An 18,040-nucleotide genomic window follows, 5' to 3' on the forward strand; every position below is an offset into this window, starting at 1 on the left:
TAGCTGTGTCCTCACAGTACGTAAGCTTGAGGAGCTGTGCTTCTCTCTGTAAGGGGATTTCAGCCAGAAAACTGAGATAACTGTAAACTGCCCAATACAAACCTGCACTGAGGGTCCAGTCCCACCGCATCTCCTTACTCTCTTCTCTCACCTCAGCTTCCATCAGGGCTTAAGGTGTTGGAGCAAAGTGCTTATCCTCCCCAGCCCAGACATCAGCATGTTTCATGAGGCAGTGCTAAGCCTGAAGCAGCTGTCTCAGCTTCACATCGTCCAGCTCTGCTTATCTTCCATCACCTTCTTCTCAGCCTAGCTGCTACCTAGGACGCGCACTGCTGCTTTCTACCAGGACATTATGCATCTTACAAACAACGATTTTGCTACCTCTGCCAGCACTCCCTGGCCCATCAACTATGTTTGTTCTTCAGTGGAGGGTAAGGGTAGCCACACAGTAGCTATTAGGAAGATAAAAGTTTCAGTTAAGTCCCATAGAGGTGTCTGTTAGACATGTAGACACATTAAATTAGGAATGACTGCTCTGTGAAGTCCCACAAATGTAATCTGCACTACACAAATAGCACTGTGCACGTAATGGGCCAGCTCCAGGTTAGCTGCAATATTCTGTTTGTTGCTTGCAAAGAAGCTAGTGCTGGGATGACTTCCCAGAAGAAATCTCACCTCCTCATTTAGTCTGTTATCCCACTTTTGCAAACATCTGCAGGCTCTGATTTTTGGGTTCTGTGCTCTGTTAGTCACGTCTCCCAGTACACTATTCTCCTCAGCATGGTAAATGGACTGTTTTAGCAAGCCCAACAATTTACAGTTCATGTTCGCTTATATAAACGATGTTGAATTATTGCATGAATAAAAGCATTTTGAGAAACACAATTGTCTTGGCTGTATTGAACTGTCAAGAATCACTGCTCGCAAAGGTGTGACCTATCATGCAAGTCAGCTTGATGTCTACGAGGAATAGTGAGGCAAACCTACAGAATCTGGCAAGGCTGGAGAAGACTGAGGATAGAACAGGGCCAGGATAGACAAGTCAGAGCAGCAGCTTGCTCCCATCAGATGGTGTTAATCTTGAGCAGGATGAGGTATATCAGGGCAAAGAGAAGGCTGGTCCCTGCATGCACTGCCGAACTTTGCACCTATGGCTTGGATGTGTTCATGATCTGTGCTGGAATTTGTAGAGCTGAGTTGTTGGTGTAGGGGCCGAGCGGCTGCAGGGGCATGTCCCATCATCTTTAAATTCCTCCATCATAAATAACAGATCTCTAACTCTGACTGCAGGCTCATGTTTGAGTAATATATACCTACTTTAGAGAAACTGAAAGGTACCAGTGTGTTTAGTCTGCTGCATAGTAGGGAAAACAAAACCCCTGGCTATTAATTGACATCAAGGCTTTATGGATGTTTGTTTGTTGCAGTTTACAACCATACAAATGACATTTTGTAGACCAGTAAGTTAGCTCATGGTCACTCTGCTCTTTACGAGTGACATGGACAAAGGGGAAACAAGGAAAGACTGGCCTGAAATACATGGTAACTTCATACAGCTGCATCTTGTCTGCAGAGAGACAAGCGGCAGCAGGTCCCCATTGCTACAGGTTGATAGCCTGGATGCCAAATGCATAACACAATGTGGCTCCAAAAAGAGTCGTGAAAACATGTACCAGAGAGAGGGAGTATTTCATACTAGAAGACAGGATCAGTATTTCAGAGATACCTACAAGCAAGCCATCTTGCTTTAATATACTTACTGAGTCTTACAGCTAAAGCCTTCAAATCTAAGGGGCTGTGACCCCAAAGCTGCCAGGGCCAGTAATGGATGTTGTGTTGGGTCTGCGCTAAGCACATCCAGACAGGGAGCAGCAACAAGTCCCCTGGGGCCACCAGCCCCTGCCCCAGGCATGCCACAAAGCGGCCAGTCTCCAGCTCCACACAGCCCTACCTGGGAGGTGCCTGCTGCATAGGGCTGGAGCTGCAGTCATGTATCAGCTTTAGGGAGACACAAGCAGCCCCAATGCCCCAACACATCAAATCCCTCCCCTCTAGTCTGCAGAGCAACCTCTATTTTCAATTTCTGTTGCATGCCTTCTTCCCCCTTGCCCTGTAAGACAACATAAAATGGAACTGAAGCAGCGCTAAGACCAAAGCAGATTTTGTTTGGTTAAGTTTTATTCACATGCACAGGGGCAGTATCTCTTCTAACAATCCACATACTCCAATGGGTGTAATTTAGGTAAAACTTCTTTTGCCAAATGAGCACAGCTACCTATGGCTGTTTCACACCTCTGCCAGTGCTGAAGCAGCTGCCACTGGTGACAAGAAGTGGCTGAGCAAGAGGCAGGAGATGTCTAGTGCTGATGCATTGATCCTGTAACTCCTCTGAGGTGGGGAGGATGCATCGGTACCCCTTTGCACCTCCCATTGCAAGGGTTGTGGTCTGGGTTTAGTAACGCATATAGATGCTGCTCCCAGCTGCCCACACCACCAAGGGACAGAGGTGTCAGCCACTAAAAGCAGCATCTGACCTAAGAAATAGGCATTGAATGCTGAGACCCAAAAGAGGAATAGGAAAGTGACGAGTGAGAATATACCCAAGGGAAAAAGCAAATTTGAGAGATGGCGTAAGGAGCAGGAAATGGTGTGCAAGTAACAGTAGTGGACATTAGTGGTCATACAGGCATCAGTCAACTTCCCCTTTATATCAACTGGTTGGAGCAAGCCAGTATAAAAAGAATTTCCATGGTACTAGGGAAACAAGGATGGACAAAGGACTAGCCATGGAAAATAATAGGGAAAAAAAAAAAGCAGTGGGAAACTAGCACACAAGAATTAAAAAGAATACCAGACCAGCCCAGACTGAGATTAGTTTCCCCTGCTCATAACTGCTATCTTGTCAGCCTGGCACTGTTCAGCCTGTTTTATCCTTCCTGCTCTTCTGCAGACCTGAGTGCTGAGCTGTTTGCACTTCACCCTGAGAGCTGTGATGTCCGTCAGTTGTTCAGGAAAAATAGTTTCTCAGATGTAAACATACAGAGATTGAACCAAGCTGTGTAATTTGGGACAAGTATCACATCAAAGCCCTTAAAACCTGGTGGGGGACAGCACAACTGCATTTAGGTCCAGAGTTTCAGTTAAAGCCCTTCTTCACGCTTGTGTTGAAGATCGTTACATTAACATTTAGGTTAAGGCAGAATAAATCCTATTAGGACTCAGTCGTAATCCTTCCTATGAGCAGCTTTTGCAAATCCCACTCTGTCATTCCCACGGTCAAAAATGCAGTAAAACGCAGACATAAAGACGTCTCCCAAAATCCAGAGCAGACCATTGCGAGTGGGGATGTCGAGAGACTGAAAGCCGCTCATGCAGAAGGTTTGGTCTTCAATAGACTCCTGGAAGAGAAAGCACAAAGTGTCCTTGGGGTAGCCTGCTCCAGCCCCATCTAAAGAAGCAGGAACAGGGAGGCTGCAGATGCGCACCTTTATGACGTACTGCTCTGCTGTCAGCTTGTACTCATGGTGTCCAATTGTGAAGCTTATGTGAGGCAAACTGGACAGTCTTCTGCAGTCTACAAGAAACTATGTGATGCACGGATTGAGACGGGTTTTTAAGTATTGCCCTTTGAATACAAGACTTTAGCAGCAGGTAATAGTGAATTTGCTAAACAGCACAGGGCTGACTTATGGCCCAACACTGCCCTCCAGCTTTCTAGCTCCTGCACTGGGTCAAACAAGCCTAGCAGCTCAGACCGCTGAACCAAAGCCCCAAGGAACCTAGTACTGATGAAAATCCTTGTGAGCCTCATAAGAAATGAGGTGAAGGGAGACTCTGATGTGCCCTGTGTAGAACTCAGAAGCAAAACAGTGTGTGAGCCCCAGTGAATCCATATCAGCAAGCAAAAGGCTTGGACCTGATGGAGGCAACTGCCTCCAGCCTACGTAGGGAGCGCTCACCCCACTCCCTCCCGTAACATCATCATTTTAGGGGAAAAAAAACAGTGAGGAATACAGCGCTTTATGCTTATACTCTGCTCTGAAGTGGGATTTAAAGATCAGAAGAACTAAACTCTGGCATGGTCATTAATTCCCATAAGTAATACATCCACTTACAGTAATACAGAAGATAATTTCCTGGCCTTTCTTGTTATTTCATGAAACAACGGGTGTGTTAAATGGCACTGCAGAATGCTCCAAGCCCCAGAGGGATCTTTGTGCAAACTGTAGTGTTTAAAGTCATTGTTTTAGAGACTTCCTAGAAGGAAGAATCTATTTTTTGTTGCTGTTAAATCTGCTTTATGAAAACATACCTCTAAATCTTGTGTATATTTATCAGGTGTCATACCATTAGAACAAATAAATGATGGGGTACAGAGGATAAGGCTGAAAAAGCCAGTGTGATAGTTTGTAGGATACAAGAAGCAAGACATTTTCATTTACATAGCTAGTATGTCCAGAATAAATTAATCCTTGCTGGTAAGAGATATAAGTTCTGGTAAAATCATTGATGGATGCACCCACTTATAGTGGGATAAATTTGAGCCTATATATTTAGCCTGTCTGTGCTTGCTGCAAAAAGAGTCATAGAAAGTCTTGCTTTCAGGATGCTTTTTTGCAGAATCTGAGATGCTGGCTGAGTGTTCTTGTGTCAGCACTGGAGTATATAAACTTATACTGCCATGACCTGTTCCTGGTTTATATTACGCTAATGTAAGTACATTGGAAATACACAGGTGCCACTCCAGGTCTTCTTTTTACAAAAGGAGGCAGATTAAAAGTCCACTTATGTGTTTGATCTTTGCGGAGCACCCATAACACTCAATGTTCTTCCAAGAGCAGTCATAGGTCAGGATCAAGACAGCTGCAAAGTTGACAGAAGCCATACAGGGCATCTTTACTTGGTGCACTGGAGCTGTGGTGATGGGGCAATTACCCATGGGAATCAGCCAAGGGCCAGCAATAAGACATTTGGGTAAAAATAAGTTGCTCTTTCCCCTGTGGCAGGTGGATTTAGCCATCTCAGGCTTGCTATCTGGGTGCTTAGATGTTACAAGGGTTCGGTTACACCATGTGAAAACTGCCAGCAGAGAGATGCAAAGGGCAGCAGAGAGACATCCCAGCCTGGGATGGCAAGGCCATGGGAAAACCTAACCTACCTCAAACAACTTTGGCTCATGCAAGCTCCCCCAAGACTGGTGCAGGGAGTCAGGGGTTGTAGGAGTGGGGTCACAGAGGCCATCAAATGGTACAACAAAAATGTTCTGTCCCACTGGAGGAGAAGGAGGTTCTCCTCAGAGGGCAGGCATGGGTGGGAGAGGGCAGGACTTGTGGCAGAATCAGCAAGGGGGATGCAGGAGAGAGCAGAAGGGAAGAGAGGAAAACCAGCGAGGAGACAGAGGAATAAGAGACAAAGAGGTCTGTCCAAGCACGTGGCTCATCTGCCAGGAGCCAGCGGGGTGAGTGACTCCCAAGAGCCCTGGCACCACACTGCCTGCTCCACTGCAAGCTGACAGTGAGGGGTCCTGTCAGTGGAACCATTGTATGGTGTAATTAAAATACCTTTCCCTTTTCATTTGATGCTGATAGGGCTGGCCATGGCAGCATCACTGGGGAGCCAATGGCTATAGCTGAGGACAGTGAAAATCCTGTGATTTTACAAAAGAGAATGATCTCTGATATAGAGTACAGACTGAGTCCTCAGATTCCCCCATTGTTTCCTTATGCACTGATACAGATGAGTATGGGAAAGGAAATGGACATTTGTGAGGAGGGCTGGGGCAGCAAGGCAAATGAGTCAAAACCAGCTTGGCTGTGAGTTCAGTGCTGTCCTGGAAGCAAAGCCTTTGCTGGGACATTTCTGAGCAATTATTTTGGATCTTTTCCCACCCTATAAGCTCTTTGCACCAAATACCAGTTTCTTTTCCTGTTTTCTGGCTGATTTCTGGCTCTGTAGTTTTTACCTCTCCAGTATGCGATGGACTTGCCCCAATATACTCCTGTAATCGCCTGATTTGTGAAGAGGGGCCCGTGATAAGAGAAGTGCCTGAGTCAACGATGGCTTCACAGCCGTGGGAGCAAAATGCCACCCGGCCCTGGATCTTTATACTGCAAGCGAAAAACAAAGCATCTTTAAGCAAATGGCATATACACTGTGACTGAAGCAGCACATTATTGCTAGCTAAAGTGCCAGAGTACGGACTAAGGCTAAAACTAGCTGCCAAGCTTTGCCAGTCTTTAAAGACAAGAATGTCTTTAGAAGACAAGAAGGTAATAAAAGGAAACTGCATGAGGAAGAGGTCCTGTCTGTGGACTCATTCTCTCAAGACTCCTACAGCCCTAATAATTTGCTGCTTGCAGATGAATTTGTTCTCACCCACAGGTATATGTCATCCTTGATTTACACAGCATGCTGGAGGAGGAGCAAAGAGACGCTGGCTTCTTTGACCAAGGTTAACAGGAAAGATGAGAGCAAGACCCAGAGCTGGATTATGATCCTGTGTGCCTTGACCTCTTAACTGAATAGTCTACCAAGAGTCAACTTGACCACTGGTGTATCAGACTAAAACGTATTAACATGCTCTGCCAGAAAACAGCCACCCATGTCTCAGCCGATTCAAAGAGCTAATATACCCCTGCCTCATCCTGGTGAAACCGCTCTTCTAAAGGCACAAGGGTAAAACACTACAGCTGAGTCCTCCTGTATAACCAGGTGTTTCTGCCTGCAGGTTTACCTGGGGAGGTGAATTCCACCAGATATTTCATACATACATACATACTTGTTCACGTGTATTTGCCAATAGCTTTTCTCGGTGACTGGAACCCAGTGGATTGAACCTTTGTAGAGAGAATGGTCTATCCCCCCCAGAATCAACTCACCACCATTCTCGGTGTCGTCTCCTCTGAAAGCAGAAGACAGGTTAACACAGACATGGGAGTGTGCCAGAGGACACTTAAAAAGCAAAAGACAAACAACAGCTGTTTCTAAACTCAGGTATGGGAGCTGAAAGGGGTTATTTCTAACCTATAGCTGCATATGTCCCACCTCAGAGCCTCCAAACAATCTCTGAGAAGATGTTCTGTAGGCTGCCAAGGACTGAGATAGGCAGCAGGAGCAGGCTGAGCCAGTTGCTGCTTTTGCCTCAGAATAAACAAAACAACAACAAAAACCCCACTCAAAACCCAAGAAATGGGGAAAATTCCTTTCTCGAGTTGAAGCTTTATACAGATGCATGGCTGTCAACAGTTAAAACAGATGTACTTCTCCTTTGGCAGTGTCGCTTTAAAGACTCACCTTTTCAGATAAAAAGAGAAGACCGGCTCCTCTACCAGCTGCTGGCTCATGATGCTGTCAAACACAGGCAGAGCATTGCCTACTATCAAGGAGGGGTATCCCAAGCCCAGCACGCCATCGAAATGGGCAAGGGCAAAGGTTATTCCTGGTTCAAACACTGACTCGCCAAAGTCCTGGCCCTTGATGGAGATGTTGCTGATCTGTTTGGTACCAAAAAAAGAAAAACAGCAAGCCCAAAACAGTTGAAAGCAAAGACACCATCAATTACAATACATTATCCACATTTCAGATCCATATCAATGGATTCATTCCTTTTATAAAGCTTTCACAATATCCTTATGTGACTTGCATCAATAGAACAGGTGCTCATTTGGCAGGTAGGCTGCATCAACTCTTTTTAATGCCTGAGTTCTATGGCTGTTTGTTTATAAATCCATGACAGAACCCAAGGAGACAAGCAGAAATGAAAAACAGTATCTTATGGGTTTGTTTTGGTAGCACAAAGCTGGAACAGCACCCTCACCTCTCAGCACCCAGCTTGCTGGGGCCTCACCCTGCCCTTGTCTAAACCAGGTAAGGCTTTCCAGGGCAAAGCCAGTATGTGAACTGCCTTAAAACAGCTGACCTGGAGGCTGACACCCGTTTGAGGTGGACGATTACCTGCAGCGTGTCTTTGCCAGCGATGCCCAGAAGCTGTCCCGTGCCATACTGCAAGGAGAATGCTTCCCCGCCATGCTCATATGAATCTGACAGGAAGGACTTAAATTTCTGGTGCACCCCTACACAAAACAAATGACATTTGTGCACCGAGGGGCGGTAATGGTGATGCACCTGCTCCCCAGTGCAGAACCAGATGAGATGCAAGAGGAAGGTGTTGATGGAGGTGGATGTGCACTGCAGACAGCCCCATTTTTCTGTACCTTGGAGGTTACTTGGGGTTGTAAAGAAAAATTCAAACAAAAATGGGCATTTTCACCACTGTTGGTAGCTCTCTCAGGTTTATTTTCATGCCTTTTACATTAGGCACCTCATGGTGCAGAATGACCCTTGGCAGTGCAGCCAGTGCCTGCCCTGGCTGTGGGGTGATACGGAGGGACAGAGACAGAGGAGCAAGACAGAGAGGGGAGAGTGGCCCTCAGGGGCGCTCCAAATCTTCTCTTCCCAAGTCCTTGCTGCAGGCAAGCTCCTTGGGAAAGGAGAAGTGTCCAAGGAACCCAAGACACAAAGAGCAAAAGGGAGAGTAACATTTCTTACTGCACGCTTCACTGATGCAATAAGCAGAAGGGACCCAGAAGTTGGAGGAGCCAGTGTCAAACACGACGGTGAACTTCTGAGGCGGTGTGCCGACACTCACAACTCCATAGTACTGTGCCTGGGGGGCAAACAACACAGTCTGCTCTGGGCTGCAGTGCTATTCCTGAGAAACAGGCAGACTCGGGAGCATCACACAATGCTTTCTCAGGGGATTAGGTGCAATTTGAACATGAAGGCATGCACAGGGCACTGTGTTTGGCTGCAGAAGTGGCTGTGTGCAGCAGATTTCACTCCAGCTGCATGCGTAACAGCGAAGGATTTTTAAAGCCTGTTAAGCAAACACTCAGTTGGGTTCCCCCATGAAGTCAACAAGCCTTCTTGCACTGAATTCAGTGGTCAACCCCAAGAAAAAACTCTCACACAACCACACAGGCAGCTCCTTACTGATGTCAGTAAGAAACCAGTGGTGCAGACAGCACGACCGGCCTCTGTCAGTGTCAGAGGGCTCCAACCGATGGCACACTGTCACATGTGGCTGAGCTTTTTCCTTCATAATTAACTATTAGAAAGTAAAAAAATTGCTCTGTTGCACTGACTGTGTCTGATGAACTGAACAAATTCATCCAGTGGAAAAGGAATGAGTGACCATTCCTGGATACCAGCTGAGGATAGAGATAATCTGTGAATATGTGAGTGCTGGAGCAAAGAGCTTATCCACATCCCGAATGCAAGTGTCTAAGTGCCCCTATCTGGCCCTGGAAGAGCATTTCAGCATTAAGAGGCCTATTTTTAGGAAGAGGCATTTCTGGAATTCAAATGCAGATAGAAAAGCAATAGCCAGTGCCAAGCCTTTTGTAGCAATGCAAATATTTGAATGTGTATCTTCAAAAGCGTACTTGTTAATACACTGAATATAGTTTCTGACCCCAGAGTTTAGGGTCTGGATGAGATAGTCATGAAAAGGCAAGGAAGTGCACTATTTAAGAGAACACACAGTACGATTTTTTCCTTCCTGTATTACACAAACCTTTATCGATTAACCCGTGAAGTGAGGCAGTTCTAAGACATGTTCATCAAAAAGAAAAAACAGAAAAAATGCAAACACCCTGCACTGAAACCTCCACAATACTGTCCCTGGTGTTAGTTGGATATGCTGGGGAAGGGGGTGTGTTTTGTCCTTTTGAGATTTATCCCTTCTTTGATAAGCTTTAAAGCAGGCTGATATGCTTCAGTCTCCTTTATTCTTCTTTTACAGAAGAATACATCTTACACACATCTCTAGCTCATCCTGACATATTTCATTACAGTTCTCAAGTGTCAGGAAGTTTTGCTGAATTAATTCAGTCTTCCCTTCCCTGCTCAGATGCAGCCTCCACAATGTCTCTGCAACTTAGCTTTTCTTTACATAAGCATAACAGAAGGATCAAATAAAACAGAGAACAGAGACCATCCAAGAGGACAACATGCTAAATCCAGGAAAGACAATCTACAGAATGGCTGACCTGCTGACTTGCCTGTCTGAGATCCAATGGAACTCCTTTTTTACCTTTTCAGCCAGGTTAGTGTGAGAGCCAGGTCAGTCTCCAATATTTAATACACATTAAGCTCAGGAAATAAAAGCAGACAAATAAAAACCCTACTTGGGTCTTTGCTGTCACTGATTTATGATGCCACATGGTCAAATAAATGAGATTTGGGGGATATTTTTATACCATGCAAACATTCAAGTTTCTGATAAATAGAATACAGCTAAATGAAACAATCAACTTCTGTCACAAAAAAAACACAACAGTCCTGAACCCAGACTGATACAGGCAAACCTACATTAGTCCAGATTCACAATCAAGTCCAATCCAGATCTACACGAAAATGAAACTTGTCAGAGAACTAGCACTGCTAGACTACATCAGCTTTCTACACAGGTCCCATGCTAACCAGGATCCACACATGCTATATTTTGCAGACCAGCAGACTAATTTTGTATGATCTAATACCTAGTGATATTATGATCTAATAGTGTAGAGCAACAAGCCACCTCAAGCCCTGTATATTCATTGAGAGACTAGATTTGAAATGTGCTGGAAAAAATGATGTGCCTTCAAGAGAACAACGAGTCCTTACAATTGCATTACCAAAACTGTACTTACATTCATGTAATCATACAGCCTTTCTGAAGCGGTTCCAACTGATAAAGCAATATCTGCAGGGAAGCAATGCAGGTACCTCCGGGCAAAAATGTCAGGGTGGTGATTCCTCCAAAACTCCTCTAATTCTCCCTTTTCCTTCAGCTGTTTCTTGATAGATTTGAATTGAATGAGGGGGATTCTACATAAACAACATAAACGCACAAAAATTCACTGGCTCTCCTTTCTAGAGATCTCATACACTCTTTTATTGTTAAATTTGCTTCTTTTTTGAGAGCTCAAGTAGCAACGAGCACCTTGGAAAGCATCTGAAATGTGCTAGCGATGCTAGATGTATTTTCTTACCGTTCCAGGGCCAGGGTTAACGGGACATAAAGCACAGCCAACAGCATCACCCGCATGGCTCCAAGCAGGTCAGAGTCTAACAACACTCATTTACTCAGAAGTCCCTTTTTTATAGCCTGTTGTCAGCAGAGGGCTGTTCGCCAGGTCAATCAATCACAGGAGGTCAGTGCTTTGGCAGAAAAGTGATTCATTTGCTCTCACAGTAACCGCTGGATTGTGCAAATAGCAGTGTCCAGTGGATCTACTGAGACACAGATAACCAGGGCACACTGTAGACCAAATAGACATTTTATTTGTAGACCAAATAAACATTTTATTCACAATCCTTAGTGTCATTTACATAAATACATGGTATGAGCTTGGCTACTGTTAGGAAGGGAAAGAGGACGTGGTCCAGGAACTTGCCTGGTTCCCTCCAAGTAAACTTCTTTTCAAGGTCATTTTAGTGACAAGCAGCCCAGATGTGTCCAATGCAGAGAAAGAGAACCTAACATGTAACCATTTCCCTTTTACATGGATATATTTCAGCAGGGCATTTGATAGGGTTATGACAAGTCGTCCCTTAGCAACTGAAGTTTAATTCCCTATTTATGGGAGAGCTCCAGACTAAACATAAATGTGACTGCCACATGAAAAAATGGGGATCGAAAGTAAAAACCATGATAGGCTGCAACACACAGTAATAAACAGCCAGTGGCTTTGTGCGGGTTTCAGCAAGACATTTGGAAGCGTTCGCTTGGGTTTGTTTCCTGCGAGTTTCCTGAGGTTAGCGCTTCCCACACCTGCCTGACACTTGGATCCAACTCCAACTGGCGGAAAAGTCACAGTGTCAAAGAGGCTGATCTGACAGAGAGCAACCCCTGACCCATTAACTGCCTGCGAGGAAGCTCAGCGCTGAGACTGTGAGTTACTTGTGAGACATTCTGGATCCTTCCTCTGCATGAGGAAGAGCAGTGAGTAATCACATGCTGCAGCCTGGCATGCGACAAAGCTAAATGTGAATAATCGGCCTGTTTTGTTCAAAGGCCTATGCTAGGATGCTGGGAAAAGAGCAATGACAACTTTTTCCCTGGAATACATCACTTATTTCAGATGAACTGCTCAGCACATGAGGGTGAACTGGAATTCAGTACCCTCCCAAAAAAAGACAGCAGATGTTTCGCACAGTGAAGAGTGAATGTCAAGAACATGGAGGAGGCAGGAGTCATCATCTGCTTTAGCAATAATACTCCAGTCAAGAAAAAACAGGAAAAAACCCCAAACACACGGTGTTTTGCCTTAAATAAACTAATTCAGAGCTGTAGTCTTTAGTCCCCTGGATTTTGAGACCCACGTTCTACTTTTTCAAACTTACCTGCAAAAGCATGAGGGCTACAGAAACTCAGCAAAGGCTGGTGTCCAGAGCTGTGTGCAGAGCTTTGGATCTGAAAAAGCACCAGCAGCTCTGGTCTTAATTTGCATAAAAATTACTAAAATCTAAAAATCACAGCTTTTACATTGGTTTCCATTTTACTGCAATTGGTCTTTAATTCCTTAACTGTGAGCAGTGTTCCCTGTTTCTTGCGAACTCAGAGGTTTTACACAAGTTCTCAGCAAGCAACCACATTTTCTGCCCCACAGCTGTCCCAGCCACCAAGTTGCAGGAGCTGGGTGCTGGCAGTGAGGACAGTGAGCAATAGCTGCGGTCATCTGTGAACTTCCAGGGAGCAAAGGCATTTCTCAAGGAGCCTACATGTGCCACCTGATGCACAGCAGAGCAGATGTCATGCCCTCCGGTAGAGTAGTGTCACTTTGACAAGAGCAAGACAACGTCTGTGCTGAGCACCTTTATCACTTGAACTTTTCCTCAAATGCCACAAATGCTTCTGGGAAGTCATTAATGTTCACATTGGAGGGCATCAGGATAACTCTGAAGACATGAAGTGGCTTTCAAAACACCGCCCTGGGTCTGGTGAGGGGACTGCCTTTGCCTTAGAGCCTCCATCGAGTCGCTGGCTCTCAGAAAGCTCAAGATTATTCATTTATTGCAAATGTAGTCCTTTGTTGTCCCACCACACGAAGGTTATATTTTCCCCAAATACTCTGATCTCACCGTGTGTTCCAAGCAGACATTCATTTCGCCAACAAAGGTACAAAATGCGGCAACAGAAGGTCATCGTGACTTATTCTGATAAGCTGGAATAATGATTAAACTACAATGCAGAGGATCCCCAGGAAACAGTTGTCTGCAGCTTAAAAGTTTTAGTAGAAATAATTCAAGTAGAAAGAACTATGTAAGTGCCTGTGCCTATAAACATAAGGTGTATTGCAAAGTTGTTTCTCTCCATATGGATTATTAAGGAAAATATGACTAAACAAAACAGCTAATATACTTTTACCTAGGCTTATATGTTGTTCTGATCTGCAGGATACCTGATGAGATTTGTCTAAGGGGCATGTCTTTGCTATGAATGTTAAATCATTATTATGTATGCCAAATGCATTTGGTTTTCGACCCATGTAGCCTACAGTGCCTTACAGGGTAGGGAGCTTTGCCTTTAGAAGGTGCCACAGCTCCTCGGAAATAGAAACATACAAAAACCATGAGGGCCATGGGTCTGTTTTCTTATAAGTCAGATGACATTCCAGGGTACCTGCTTGGAAAAGGATGCCCTGCGAACTCTGGGAATGAATGACAGGCCCCCCACAGCAGTCCTCTGCCAGGGTGTGTAGTGCTCAAGCAGTAAAGTGGTTTCTCTGAGGTGCTCATTCAGTGCAAAGCAGCTGGTGCTGTTGGGATGCTATTCCCAGCATGTCCTGCCTTCTGTCATGACAGCAAGTATTTTCAGCGCCCCTCTTTCACAGCACAGCCACAGATGACTGCAGCGTATCTTTGTTCTCCAGGCTTGATACTCTGCCCAGCTTCTCCATCCAAAACTTACTTCATGGCGTTCACGTTGGAGCACTCACTGTTCTCTGTCTTGCAGCAACACCAGTTCCCAGATGTTCTCTCTGTTGTCCTCCCCCAGGAAACCCTCCTTACATTTCATAGCATCGCTGCTGCATGGCACAGACACATCTTGCAGGGAAAAGACTCCTACAGCCTACACTCGATTGATAGCTAAGAGCTGCTTTACACTGGAAAACAAGTGACAGTACAGAGCTCTCTGTTCCCAGATGTGACCAGGGATCAGAGGCCACCTCAACTGTTTGATAGTGCCTTTTTCTCGATCTTCTGTTTGCCTATTGTTTTTCCAAGAATGTGTGACTCTCAGCAATCACATATTTTGGTTGTGTAGAATGTAACACCCAGAAACCTACTGCAGGTTGTCGGAAGAAAGTATCTTCCTTAAACTATGGTAAGCGTGGAAAATGACAGCAACAAGCTGTAGCTATCAAAGTAGAGAGCCAGCTGCTGGAAAAGCTGTTTCACCCTAAAACAGGGGAAGGCTCACTTGGTGGAGGCCTTAGAGCAGCCTTCCAGTACCTGAGGGGGTCCTACAACAAATCTGGAGAGGGACTTTTTACCAGGGCATGTCGTGATGGGACAAGGAGGAATGGCTTTAAACTGAAAGTGTGGTTTTAGATTAGACATAAGGAAGAAATTCTTTACTGTGACGGTGGTGAGGTGGTGGAAGAGGTTGCCCACAGAAGCTGTGGTTTCAAGCAACCTGGTCCTAGAGGAAGGTGCCCCTGCCTATGGCAGGGGGGTTGGAACTGGATGATCTTTAAGGTCCCTTCCAACCCAAACCAGTCTATGATTCTATGAAAACATTCTGTCAGTTTTCATACCCAAAGGTCATGGTAAAGCCATGTCCAACACACAGGTAGGATAATCCCCAGGAAAGCTTAAAACAGAAGCAGTTCAAAAAGTCAAAGTATACAGAGGTGCCTGCACATGGGAAGGCAAGATTTCCTCCTAGAAATCAGAGGTGCTCCTGACCTGAACAGCAATGAGTCTTGCTGAGAGGAGGGGAACAGTTTACACTGTCACATCTAAATAGTCATAATCCTTAACATTGTATTTATATCACTCATACCAAGTGAGAATCTTGATGGAATTAAATTCATGGGAGTTTCTTGTCAGGTTTTGGTAGGGACACAGGGACTGCAGTAGCACAGTTGGAAGGTGGCCGGAGGACAGCGTTGGCAGGTTGTGATAGTGAGCATATTAAACAGGGGTTCAGACAAGACGTAAAACATAATGTAATGAGAAAGGCCCTACAAAGTCAAGAGTGCCAGGAGCTATAGTAAACACCATTAAATTAGGAACATAAATAGTAGAACAGCTCAAGATAGCAGTTTGCCAAGTATTTGTGTTAAAGCTTCAAGATAAGGACTGGGTGGCAAGTTACACTCTGAAATTATGCATTTGGCACCTTGCAAAGCAAATCCTTAGAAGTGCCACTCGTCTGGAAAGTCAGTCGAGCCCTGACAGGTATTTTAAACACCAATTCGATTACATCCGATGTTTCTGCTGAAGGTCTCATGAAAGCTAAACATCTGAGTTTAAAAATCTGGTCTTCCGTGGTGTTTACTCTCTCAAGCCAATCCCTGCAGAGAGCACTGGCTGCACAGACACCACAGCTGGAGCGAGAAGTTAGGGGCTGAGGCACTGGGGAGATGGTCTGGGGCAAAATCAGTGAGCATTTACAGCGTGCATTGCAGGAAGAGGCAAGAAGGAATGTTGTTGAGGAGGGGCGAGCAGGAGTATGGGTGAGAGGGAGACCTCTGCTCTGCATCTTCCTGTCCATAATCCCCATCACCAAACACTCATTCGGTTATCAGAAATGTTTCAGAGCCCTTGAGATTAACGGCTGGTGCCATGTAAACAGAGCCTTATATTGGGAAGACGGAGTTACTGGCAGGCCAGTGCACAGGCGGGCTCCTGTTCCGTACATACACTCCCAGCCATCCCCAAAGAAAAGTCACAGGATGGGCAACAGTCTGAAAGCCGTGGTTGCTTTCATGCCCTCTAATGAGTGCCAGAAGTACCTCGTGGAAGACCTAGAAGACATGCCAGTGGATAAAATGGTGGACCTGAGCGGCAGCCAGCTGAGGCGGCTGCCTCTGCACATTTGCTCTTTTAGGGAACTGGTGAAGCTGTACCTGAGTGACAACAACCTGAACCATCTGCCTCCGGAACTGGAGCAGCTGCAAAACCTGCAGATCCTGGCGCTGGACTTCAACAACTTCAAAGCGCTGCCTCTGGTCGTGTGCACCCTGAAGCAGCTGTGCATCCTCTACCTGGGCAACAACAAGCTCTGCAGCCTGCCCCTCGAGCTCCGTCTCCTGCAGAATCTCAAGACCCTCTGGATCGAGTCCAACTGCCTGCAGTACCTGCCCGAGGTGGTGTGCGAGCTGACTCTGCTCAAGACCCTGCATGCTGGCTCCAATGCGCTGCGCACGCTCCCCACGCAGCTGCGGTACCTGCAGGAGCTGCGTACCATCTGGCTGTCGGGCAACCTGCTGTCTGAGTTCCCCGCTGTGCTCCTGGACATGCCTTTCCTGGAGGTGATCGACGTAGATCGCAACTCCATCCGGTTCTTCCCCAGCCTGGCTCACCTCCCTGGTCTGAAGTTGGTGATCTATGACCATAACCCCTGCAGGAACGCACCCAAAGTGGCCAAAGGGGTGCGCAGGGTGGGAAGGTGGTCAGAGGAGACTCCTGAACCCCGAAAGCGGTCTGGGGCAGTGGTAGAAATCCCACTCAATGAGAGACCATCGCCACCTCCTGCCATCAAGCCTGAGCTGGAAGTTGAGCCCTGTTGATGCTTCAGCTGCCCACTCTCGCAAAGGTGGCAGTGGGCTCACATCACCACCCAGCCTCTACTTCTCCCTCGCTTGCTGACATTCAGGGAGCCCCACACTGCCTTGCTAGTCTTCTGGAGTAGGCGCACCAGCTTGAAGCTAGATGACAGCTAAACCCTCTTGTACAGTCACCCCTTTTGCACAGCACCCAGCACTCTCTAGAGCAAAGATTTTGTCCTTTTCCCCCTCCACCCATGTGGGGACCACTCAGAGATGGCAGCAAAGATGAGACAGTTCAGATGTTTTCCATGGGTGGACTGTGCAGAGCACAAATGGACTTGCTACTCTTCATCCATGGCTCGCCCTTCTCCCCTCCACCTTGCTGAGGTGTCCAAGCTCAGCTGGATGCCACTATTCAAAGTGATTGCTGTTGAGTCACTGCTGTGAAGTAAGCACAGCATTTGTCTCAAATGCCTTATCTGAAACACAGGAACAGCTTGAAGGTTTCCCTCCCTGCCGTGTGGGAAGCAGTAGCAGAGCCCTGACTCTGCTATCAAGGAAACAGCGCGTACGTATCAGCAAGCTCTCCTCTTACCAGTGCAGCCTTCCTCCTGGAAAATTTGCAGCCACGCTTGTTTTGTTATTGCCAAGCAGGATTCTAAATGATGGTGAGGAAAGCAACAGGCTTTGCTGCTAGTTTCTGTTACCAACACTGTCATTAATGGCAGCTTTTTACATACCAAGTTCTCATGCAGTAGCAAAGAAGAAAATCGAAGCCTGACTAAAACAGAACCACCACAAGAGCCGTAAAGGTAAACTTGCATGAATAAAGCCCTGGGCTGGGAGCCTGCTGTTACACGCTTGCACATAACTTAAGCTGGAGCAAACTTCACTCCGTTGATTTCAGCTGGGTATTTCTGCAGCTGTAACTCAGACAAGTTCAGATCCCCTTCAAAATGCACTGAACTCTTTTTCATTGTGTAAGTATGTTTTGCTTTCATTGTGTAACACAGAACTCTGGCTCAAAATGACATTTTCAGCTTTTGATTCCACAGCACAGATCACTGAGTTTGGTAGAAGACAGGTTCTAAAGATGGTGGGGAGCCCGTGGTGGCACAGAACAGCCACTTCCCTCTCTGCCTCACTCATCGAGTAGAACTGCCTCACCAGCTCGGCCTGCAGCAGCGGCAGTTGACTTCCCAGAACAGATTTGAGCCAGTGCCAGTTCGTGACTGCTCAATGTCATTTACATGCTTGAAAAATGATCTGGAAAC

The 18,040-nt window shown here is 46.1% G+C and overlaps 2 protein-coding genes across 2 annotated transcripts; one reads left to right on the forward strand and one right to left on the reverse strand.

Moving 5' to 3' along the window:
* Positions 1 to 2,160: 2,160 nt before the first annotated feature.
* Positions 2,161 to 11,291, reverse strand: LOC133220152 (cathepsin E-A-like). Its single transcript, XM_061368024.1, has 9 exons — positions 11,037 to 11,291; positions 10,695 to 10,872; positions 8,548 to 8,665; positions 7,954 to 8,072; positions 7,294 to 7,493; positions 6,779 to 6,901; positions 5,963 to 6,107; positions 3,486 to 3,584; positions 2,161 to 3,398 (listed from the first exon to the last, which is right to left on the reverse strand). The coding sequence occupies exons 1-9, from the start codon at positions 11,090 to 11,092 to the stop codon at positions 3,219 to 3,221; spliced, it is 1,218 nt and encodes a 405-aa protein (XP_061224008.1). The 5' UTR covers positions 11,093 to 11,291; the 3' UTR covers positions 2,161 to 3,218.
* A 4,583-nt stretch (positions 11,292 to 15,874) lies between these two features.
* LRRC10 (leucine rich repeat containing 10) lies at positions 15,875 to 17,472 on the forward strand. The gene has a single exon (XM_061368025.1). The coding sequence runs from the start codon at positions 15,951 to 15,953 to the stop codon at positions 16,785 to 16,787; it is 837 nt and encodes a 278-aa protein (XP_061224009.1). The 5' UTR covers positions 15,875 to 15,950; the 3' UTR covers positions 16,788 to 17,472.
* The last annotated feature ends 568 nt before the right edge of the window (positions 17,473 to 18,040 follow it).

This window comes from Neopsephotus bourkii, unplaced genomic scaffold, assembly GCF_033783945.1.
Source record: "Neopsephotus bourkii isolate Nb327-2 ecotype Australia unplaced genomic scaffold, CSIRO-AGI_Nbou_v1 NB_1423, whole genome shotgun sequence".
In the NCBI taxonomy this organism is placed as follows: Eukaryota; Metazoa; Chordata; class Aves; order Psittaciformes; family Psittacidae; genus Neopsephotus; species Neopsephotus bourkii.

What these genes read in the sequence shown, in the direction of transcription:
- LOC133220152 (XM_061368024.1), bottom strand. Translation starts at nt 11,092, where the DNA reads ATGCGGGTGATGCTGTTGGCTGTGCTTTATGTCCCGTTAACCCTGGCC. An exon ending in GTCCATCGCATACTGGAGAG is followed by an intron (nt 3,585 to 5,962) that starts GTAAAAACTACA and finishes TGCATCACATAG; the next exon opens with TTTCTTGTAGACTGCAGAAG. An exon ending in CAGAGCAGTACGTCATAAAG is followed by an intron (nt 3,399 to 3,485) that starts GTGCGCATCTGC and finishes TTTCTCTTCCAG; the next exon opens with GAGTCTATTGAAGACCAAAC.
- LRRC10 (XM_061368025.1), top strand. Translation starts at nt 15,951, where the DNA reads ATGGGCAACAGTCTGAAAGCCGTGGTTGCTTTCATGCCCTCTAATGAG.